General features: G+C 33.7%; 1 protein-coding gene across 2 annotated transcripts in view; it reads right to left on the bottom strand.

Annotated features, from left to right (window-relative positions):
- Positions 1-10,300, bottom strand: part of LOC106457736 (dual 3',5'-cyclic-AMP and -GMP phosphodiesterase 11-like) — a 62,396-nt gene that overhangs the window by 17,056 nt on the left and 35,040 nt on the right. For both annotated transcript variants that reach the window (XM_013917185.2, XM_022383953.1), the window contains exons 15-18: positions 9,711-9,811; positions 9,309-9,386; positions 6,822-6,885; positions 6,647-6,721 (exon numbers count right to left, since the gene is read on the bottom strand). In XM_013917185.2, coding sequence (XP_013772639.1) covers positions 6,647-6,721; positions 6,822-6,885; positions 9,309-9,386; positions 9,711-9,811 — 318 coding nt within the window. The remainder of the gene's footprint in view (positions 1-6,646; positions 6,722-6,821; positions 6,886-9,308; positions 9,387-9,710; positions 9,812-10,300) is intronic.

Raw genomic sequence — 10,300 nt, 5'->3', positions numbered from 1 at the left:
CCACAGCCGAAAGGGCGAGCATGTTTGGTGTAACGGGGATTCGAACCCGCAGATTGCGAGTCGAGCTCCCTAACGACCTGGCTATGCAGGGCCTTCACGCTTTAGTATGCAAGACACACCAACTTCGAGTGGGTTCGAAAATTTTTCTGTATACATATATAGATAGGTCGTAGTGTTCTAGTATCACTGTCATTAAAAATCCAATCAGAAGCGCAAAAACGTAGGTGATGACACAAGTCACGTGGAGGCACACGCCCACACTCTGAGATTAAAACAATAAACGGGGTATGGTGCCAAAAATTCGTACTTATTAAGTCATTATTCCTTCATATTGCATCTCTTTTATATCTATTCACCTATATTGTTTTTCAAATATCTCAATCCACTTTTCTCTCAGTGGCCCAGCAGTGAGCTTATAAGACTAATATTTGGGATTCGAGCCCTGTGGTGGGCAGAGTACAGATAGCTCATTTTGATATTTTGCGTTTTAACGGCAAAAGTATTCACCGTTTAGTAATACTGTTCTAGCGCCATCTACTGTCAAGTAGATTTTTCATTACGTGTTATGCTGAAACATGTCACAGGTTGATTATCAAATTGGTAGATGACGTCACTAATGAAATTAATATTAAAGATTAATTCAGTATTAAATCATGATACCCTTTATTTTTCATTTCTCAATATTTTTTCAATACTTTCCTTTTTAATGTTCTGAGCAAATAGTGTCGGGTTAGGTGTCAAATACATCTCTCGGTCGAGAAGATACGGTTTTATCACTCAGGATTCTGTCGCAAAGTACACGTATTACCCCATGGTGAGAAAAAACTTAACTTGCCTATTTTCTTTCTACAATTACATAAATGGCCAACTTTCCATTTAATCAAATGCCAAATACTATTCAGTGTATGTAAGAAAATAGTTTTTACTTTTCCCTTGGGGCACTTGAGGCTAACATGGCTGAAAAATCAACTTAGATTTCGTAGATAGGTATAAAAAAAAAACGAATGTTTGCAGATTCCTATACCACGTGATATGTCATTTCGTCAAATGCTACTAATAATTCTTAGTTTTACGTCCAACGTAAGCGTGAGCAAGTACATAATGTTATTACACAAACCAGCATATTGAACCTCATCCTACGTCCGCATATATAACACAATTGTGTGAAGAAAGATTAACGAGTGATCTACAAATCAGTCAACACATAGGGGACACAGGTAATAGGGGTACTATAACTCGGGGACTCTTTGGAAATAACAGTTACGAACTAACATATTTTATCTTGAGCTGACAAGTAGTTAATATTCAGATTAAATACATTAAGGGGATACGGGGCCACATGTGAAAGCGGTGCTATAAAAGGTACGGAGACATAAGCGATAGGGGTGCTCCAAGAGGTAGGGGGAAAACAAGTGGGTGGTCTTTTAAAATCTCAAAAATTTTCTTGGAGTTGTCCACCTATTTACTTGTACAATGTTCACATTATCACAGTTTTAAAATCGACAAATACGTCGTACAATTTTAAAGTGGTTTTACTTAATTGTGGGTTTATTTTCGTTATACCTAATGTTATTTCATCTACAGCAGCCCCGGCATGGCCAGGTGGTTAGGGCACTCGACTCGCAGTCTGTGGGTCGCGGGTTCGAATCCTCGTCACACCAAACATGCTCGCCCTTTCTGCCGTGGGGCGTTATAATGTGACGGTCAATCCCTCGTTAGTAAAAGAGTAGCCCAAGAGTTGGTGGTGGGTGGTGATGACTAGATGCCTTCACTCTAGTCTTACACTGCTAAATTAGGGACGGCTAGCGCAGATAGCCCTCGTGTTGCTCTGCGCGAAATTCAAAAAACGAAACGAGTCTACAGCATCGAAATAATTAAAAATATAAAAGTGTACACAATTTACAAAACTTGCAGAAGGTGGATACTCCCATGAAACCAACGTGTCCGATGTATATTTTAACATCTAATTTTCAATAGGCTAAAGAAAAGAATTATAACGTACTACTGCTGTTCATGCGGGTTTCCAATTATACGAACTGAACCGAGACATAAATTTAACGCTAGGAGGATCCTGGCAAGTCCTTTACGTTTAGAGAGGTAGTTTAAGCAATAAGCGCATTTATGTTTTTCAGTATCATTACAAAACGATGAATATATGTTTATTTATGAAACTCGGATATTTCGAAATAATTGCTTCCATAATTCCATTGTATTTTAGACAAAACACTTTTCAGAAAACGTTTACAGATCACAAGTTGTTGACACTGTTATTTCCTTTACTATTTAAAAATATTTAGTGTTAAACAAATATGCATTATATTTTACTAAACAAAAACTTCGTTCTAGATGTTTGTAAATCTTTCTTAGCACAGGATGAGAACGAATATTAGCATGGACATAAATTCTCAGAATTTTAGTGAAATTAAAAAAGTATGTTAAAATAAGTCAACTACACTACATTTGCCATATCCAGAGCTCATCAGGCCAGCTAGAAAAGTTGGTAACAATTCAAACTTTTTTCTACTCTGTCGAATTTCAACCCGAAATTTATATTTCTTGTTCTAGTCTTCGTTAGTCATCGTGTTGTTACGTTGTGCGTGTTCGGTTGTATAGAGGTCGCTGCCTTGCCTATAGGTTGGGATAGTTATTCCGTAGAAATTACTTACCCTCGGAAATAAAAGGTGTTTATATTCAGTTCTGTCTGTTATAATCTTTAAAAATTTTCGGTTAAGTGTTTATCGTTGTAAGCGTATCAAAGTTATTTGTGAAAATGAAACAAAGTATTTCATTTATACTGCCCTCTATTCACAGATGACAGAGTGAATATGTTGCATATCTATAATGTTCGTCGCTTAATCCTGGATTGAAGCTTTCCTAGTCCACTGATGGAGTCTAGACCTCCCTGGCTTATTAAACATATTTTCTCAACAATTTGATTACAATATTGACGGTATTTTTGTGTACTTTTTTCAGGGCCGTTTTATCCAATGGACAAAAAGGGGCAGATGCCCAGGGCTCATCGGGCGTTACGAGTATAATAATAAATAGTAAAATATAAAGTGTATAATAAAATAATAATAATAATAATAAACAAATCGTTTTCAATAATTTCTTCTCCTCTTTTTATTTCCTTTTATCTCTAATAATTTTAAATTGTATGATATTTTCTTAAAAGCAAGGGGGTCCACTAGTTTATAGTTCGCCCAGCGCCCACCAGTGCCTAAGGCGGCACTGACTTTTCTTTCATATGTATACACATATGATACTTGCGTCCCTGTAACAAACAAGGTCATGAACCCATAAATAATAACGTATAACCACACTATTTGCTAGTACAGTGGTAAGATTCTGTATGTAACTTAACACAGAAAACGAGAGTTTCCATCAAATATTTCTGATCAGCTTTTTTTACACTGAGTGTTATAACAGCAAAGGCATAACATACTCAATATGTTGCAATATGTGAAACCTACCAGTAGTGAAAGATATAAAAACAAGTCGAGGAATAACAGAAAGCCTGATGCTATACCAAGCAATGTAAAGCACACTTTTGGTTAACAAATGAACCAGTGTCGGCCATAGGTTTCATTAAATTATTACGACGTATTAAATATCAACAATAAGACTATCCTTTCCTCTTCTTTACTGTGTAACACAATAATTATTTTAATCTTGTAAAAGAAAGTTAACCTTTTTTTTAGTGTTCGAAATGCATATAAAGCCGGTGCTTAACTCCGGTTTCCTGTGGGACAAGTGGATGATAATGGTGACACATCATCCTTGGATGGAATGGCAGCTCATCACTAGTAACCATTAAACTGATGGTTAATCTGAATGGATTGGAGTAAAGGTAAACTACAAGCAAAAACCTCTTCTATATTAAGATTCCATTCGTTTTAAACCGACATTTATAAATTTATAAATGACCCAAACACAATAGCAGTGACAACAATAAAATTTTACCTCGGGGCCCATGAAATGTTGTGATGTACCTTATCTTACTGAAATCGGGTGAAGGTCACAAACGATAAACCAAACAATAATTGTTATTTTGTCCTTTGTTATACAAGTTAATAGCATTACTTTGGTCCAGTAACTCAATAGAACCAAGAAATATAAAAAATTTTATATGGTGTCTACCTCAGAAAAGTTGGTACTGGTATTTCCTGAACAGCACCTTTTGTAACACATGCCTAAATGTATAGACCAGAGATCCCTAACTTAAAACCGCAAACAAGAGGCTTTGTTTTAAGAATTTTGTGAAAAGCTACACTAAGGCTATCTGTACATAGCCTTTCCTAATGTTTGAACCAATAGACCAGAAGGAAGAATAGCTAGTCAACAGTGTCCACTGATAACTTTTGGGTTACTCTTGTCTGATTGAATAGTGGGATTTGACCATCACTGTTATAGAGCTCCTACAACCTAAAATAAGGAAAGCATTTTTGCTACAATGAGATGAGAACCGTTACTGAACCCTCTTATTCACAATTAAAGCATGCTAACCATCAAGCTATGCCTGACACCAACCAGAGAGAAGTCAACCAGTTAGCAGTACTTGCTGCCTATACAGCTAATCTTATGTGAATACCAGGATTCACTGTCATTTATAATGTCCCTACAACTCAAATGAAGAGGGTCTTCAGCAGTATATTGTCACTTAAACCCAGAATCTTCCAATCCAATTTGAAGCTTTGTACATTAATTCACACTGGACCTTATCACAAGAACAAAAAAGTACAATTATATGTAGTATGAATGTCTGGAAGCAATTCAACTACCAACTCATGAAAATAGTTTTAAAATTACATGACTGTTTTATACAATTGAAAACTTGCAAAACAATAACAAGTAGGTATGAAAGTAACTTGCCCATTCCACTACGTTTGTTTTTTTATTTTGTAGTATTCTTTTATAGGATGGCATTTTAGACAGTTACACTTACAAACTTAGTCTTTTCAATGTCATCAGGTAAAATATATTGACTAGTTAGTTTGGGATGAGATGTGTGTCATAAAGTAGTTTTCTCATATAAATCATATGTTAAAACAATTGCAATAAGATGTAACTTTTGTGTTAGTATATTAGTGCTTCTAATATTAACTAAGTCTATGATATAGTAAAAGAAACAACAAAATAAATTATAGTTTAATACATAGCTGATATGATTAACCTAATGCTATTTTCAAACTTAAACTGTCAGGGATGGAGAAACATGTACACAGTTAACTCTCTCAACACGGGCTCGGTCAATTTGTTAATGGACAACATTTAAAATGTAAACTGTGTCCTGCTGATAAAGCCTTCTATTTTCAGCTGTATAAGTAACCTGTTCTGGTACATTACTAGGGAAAATAAAAACGATAGTTAATATTCTTATTTTGTAATATAAATTAATGTAATGCCATTGTCATTGAAATTACACCATATACGTTTAGTCAAAAATTGTAATTCACAGAAACACTTAAAAACCACTGAATTATAAACCATTAGCATAACTTTACTTGTGTGATTATAAGAGCTAATTTTATCTAATTGTTGAAACTAATTAAACGTCCTAAGTCACATCTTAAACATTTTACAGAACTGAAGAAAAAACTAAGACAATTAATTGTACATTTCACAAAAACTTCATTTATTAATGATGACAGTTTTGCCAGTAAAGGCATCATCAGGTACAGACTGAAATAATTTGTAAACAGGTTTATATATAGTTTAACCAAATAGATACATAAGTTAAACAGGATGTTAAATAAAAACGAAAATTAAAGAACATTCTAGAAGCTGGGAAATTAAGGAAAATGGATTCAACCCTTGCATCCTACCTTACTGAAACTAAACACCAATTTTATCTAGAAAAAAAAGCTGAAAAAATTTTACATATTTGTGAAAAAGTAAAAACAATTAGATAGCCTGGACATTTTATAAACAAATAGAAGTCTAAAAACTAATCCAGAAAAAGTTCTAAACGACCAAACCAGCTTAGGCTTCTCCCAACTTGTCTCAAGGTGAATGTCAAGGTCACTTCTGATTCTTTGGTTTAACATATATAAACATGTTTACAGTTGTTGTTGTTTGAAGTTAAGCACAAAGCTACACAATGGGCTATCTGTGCTCTGCCCACCACAGGTATCGAAACCCGGTTTCTAGCGGTGTAAGTCCGCAGACATACCACTGTGGGGCCATGTTTACAGACCATTTCAGTTTGTACCTGATGATGCCTTTACTGGTAGAAACCATGGTTATGAATAAATGAAGTTTTGGTGAAACATACAACTGTCTGTTGTTGTTTTTTAATCAATTCTGTAATAATGGAGTTTTACCAAGTACCACAGTTTCAAGTATCAATTACATCAAACCTTTTACTCACAAGTAAACTCTGGCCATCATGAAAGAATCACATATATGGTATATATTAATAAATTTAAACTATTTAAATAACAGAAGGGCGGTTTGTAGATCTTCTGCCATGTGTGTGTAAGTCCATGCAGCATAAATGAGCAACAACATGTGCTGGTAAGTAATTGGTCTAAAATGCCATTTATATATTTATTTTTTTACAAGTGAACTGTATACGCTTGATAAGAACATGGCAGTTATTGAGTAATAAACACCTTAAGGAAAAACATCTTCTAAATCAACTTACAATAGGCTGCATGTTGAGCTCTTGTTTCTCAATGTCACCTTGCTGGAAGAATTCACTGACAACCAGTTCTGCTACCTGTCAAAAGTTTGTAACAAAACATTAATTGCTCTATGACAAAAAAAAGTTAGTATAAGCATAAGTTATTAGATAAAAAGTAAAGAAATCTAACACTTACCACCTTTTGAATATCCCACGGTTTAGTAATTGCTGCTATGTCACATGCAGTCATTAACATGCCCCTGAAATTATACAAAATCGTAATTAGAGGTCATTTACTTTAAGCTACACTAAATCCTCTACATATTGTTATATCTAAATGTGTGTATGTTGCAATAAGAAAACAAACTAATTTAAATACTGATAGAACACTTAATAAGTTGAAAAGAAAAAGTTCTCTATAATAGGTTTGTTTGTTTGTTATGAATTTCGTGCAAAGCTACACAAAGGCTAACTGAGCTAGTCATCCCTAATTTAGCAGTGTAAGAATAGAGGGAAGGCAGTTAGTCATCACCACCACCCACCGCCAACTCTTGGGCTACCCTTTTACCAATGAACAGTGGGATTGACCATCACGTTATAATGCCCCATGGCTGAAAGGGCGAGCACGTTTGGTGTGACGGGATTCAAACCCGCAGATTGTGAGCCGAGCACCCTACCCACCTGGCCTCTGTAATAGGAGTATGCAAATTGAACTTCTACATTGTCAAGCTTAAATACTCTTAATAAGCTTCTGATTATCATCTATAAAGTCTAGTACCTTGTGTTAATCAAATATGAATCATTCTCATTTCCTTATTTATGGCATAGATGAACGTTTTCATCTCATTATGAAATGTGTTTTATACCTATTTACTTTTTAAAGGAATGTTCAAACATGTCAAGAATTAAAGTATCAACTCAAACTATCTTTTCATTTTTTAACATTATGCATATTCAAACTATAAATAGAAAAAGTTTACAGTTGATGAAAAACTTAAAACAATTAAAAACTGGCTTCATTAAAAAATATATATATCATAGTATAGCTTACTGAAAAATAACCGTGAAAATGCATTAAAACTTACTTATTGAAATCATACTATGCTAACTAGCTTTACATAGATAAATACTGATCACCCATATGGTTTACAACCAGACATTTTGTGCACCATGGACCAGTCATATTACAATAACATTTTCCACAACATTAAAAAGGGATGTTGCTTTCCTACTTCTAGTATAGCTTGTGCAATTACAGGTGGTTGTTTTAGATGCAATTAATGATATTACAATCATCAACATTTGCATGCTTGTTTTTGTCCTGACTTTTACAATAATAATAGTTAATAACCAGGATAACTGACTGAAATTTTACAATAATACAAAATAAGAGGATAACATTACAAATGCAACATTGAACTCTATTACATGGTAGAGTTAAATGTAAGAAATGATAGGCACTGATCAAGGTGCTTACTGTCTTCTTGAATACTAAATTTCTATGCTTAGGTTACAGTTCTGTAGAAGTTCCAAACTATCAAATACTCATACATATTTTTCTTAATATGTCAACATTTCTTTAAAAAATGACAAGCCTGAGGAACTTACAGGGTCTTAGACCCTACAAAATATCAAGATTGGATACTATTAAAGTTCTAGAAGCAATTAAGTTAATCCCCTCAAAACTGGATAAGCTGGATTACACAAGTCTTTCAGGTCATAGGGTGTAATGAAATCAACTTGGAAAACATGCACATTAACCTTCTACAGTGTGTTTACTGAATTTACTTCTTTATCTTAAATTACAAATTTAGGCATTAATTTCTGTCCTCTTTGTACTGAAAATGAGCTGTTTCCTCAGAAAAAATTATACATGCAGCTTTTGTATGTAATTTCGCATTTCATTACACAATGAGGTTTAAAGGCTTTAGTTTAATAGCTTATATATTATCACCAATGTTCCCTCTAATTTTTTTCAATCCACGTGTGGAATGAATTTTTTTTATGTCAAAGTAATGTGCAGATGTGCAATATCAGTTTTTTTTTTTTTTTTTTGGGGGGGGGGCATCAACTGTATTGAATCATTAGGCCACTTTGCAATACTACCAGTTGGTTATTTGGGCTTTAGGGCTATTCACTGCCAGGGTCATTAAGGCCATCAACATTCTTAGACTCCTCACCATTACTGAGGATGTGCATGGCATTTGATTGGTTGTTGTGCAGCCGTGCAGCTTAGAAGGGAACACTGATTATCACTAGCAGTTTTTTAACTAACTAGATTTTATATATATACATATATATTGCAATTGAGGAGCTTTGAAATTAACTTAGCAGCAGCAAATTAGAAATATCCTGCTAATTTTGAACATTTTTTTTTATTAGAAAGCCAAACTGACAAAGGTAATGTGCTTATCTATCATATTATTTCATCACACCTAGTAGCAAAGAAACAATCTCAGTTTTGAGACTTATTTCATTTTGAAGATCGTAAATTATTTAATATTACAGCAAAAGTTCTCTGTATTTTAAAATTTTATAATTCTAATGCAATTACAAAGCCTGCATATTTAATTTTTACTTTTCATATACAATATTCATTTGAACTATCTTGGCAGACAAAAACAGAAATATAAATTTACAAAAGGAACACAAGTTTCAGAAAATGTGAAATACATTTACTTACCTGAGGATTTCTCGCTGGTCATCCTTTTGCCAATCAAACTCTTTTGTATCTGCTAATTTAAAGAAGATACCTCGTTTCCTGGTAAAAATTTTAAAAAGCTTGTTGATCCTTTATAGTAAACTAATGTCTTCTTTTTTACACTTTCATTGAAAGTAATCCATGACATACATTGTTGATACCTCAATTATGGTATTAGTTCAGCATTCTTACAATTCAAATATTTGTTCACAGTTCAACAAGTGATGACCTGTAGTACCTGCAGGTCATCACAAAAAAATATTTCTCTAATATCTAGTTGAAGTTAATAATATATAATGTGTTTGCAAAAATTATTTTTTTTAAGTCATACACTGTAACAAAATCCTTTAAAACTGAGTAAAACTAATATTTTTGATCCAATACCTGAAGTATACAGCAAGGTCTGTAGCTAAGATGGCCTCTTCAAGAACATGAACCACTCGTGTGTACTCTTCTGTAGACAGGTGGCTTAAGATCTGATTTCCCTACTCGTTCAAAAACATAAAATTTTACTCATAAAAGAAATAGTTTTGAAACTCGTATCTAATTATAACAAACAATTACAACAAAGCTAAAATCTTACTTTGTCAAGATTTTATTGACAAACTAAGGCAACACAAGGATATATTTATACTTAAGAATCTGATTGCTAAGAAATTGCAATTTTCAATCTAAATGGCATCTTATAAACTAGTGGGCTTAAACGATTGAGTCAGAGACACCCTAAGATTCAGGTAAAGCCATTCCTAGTTTTGAACTACTGATCAGAGGAAAAGCTACTAGCCAGCAGCCTGATCACCATAAGGGCTTTTCTTCACCAGCTTTTTGATCCAAATAACAGCACAGACAATCACTTGTATAAAGTGCTTAAAACTAAAAGTGTAAAGTTTGTACAATGGTATTATGTCTCAAGTCAGCTTGTTTAAGAATGTTTCAGCTTTAGCTCCAGGAAATTATTACATAGTTTCTTTGTT

Source organism: Limulus polyphemus, unplaced genomic scaffold, assembly GCF_000517525.1.
Source record: "Limulus polyphemus unplaced genomic scaffold, Limulus_polyphemus-2.1.2 Scaffold18, whole genome shotgun sequence".
In the NCBI taxonomy this organism is placed as follows: domain Eukaryota; kingdom Metazoa; phylum Arthropoda; class Merostomata; order Xiphosura; family Limulidae; genus Limulus; species Limulus polyphemus.
This window is presented reverse-complemented; position numbering and strand designations above follow the sequence as displayed.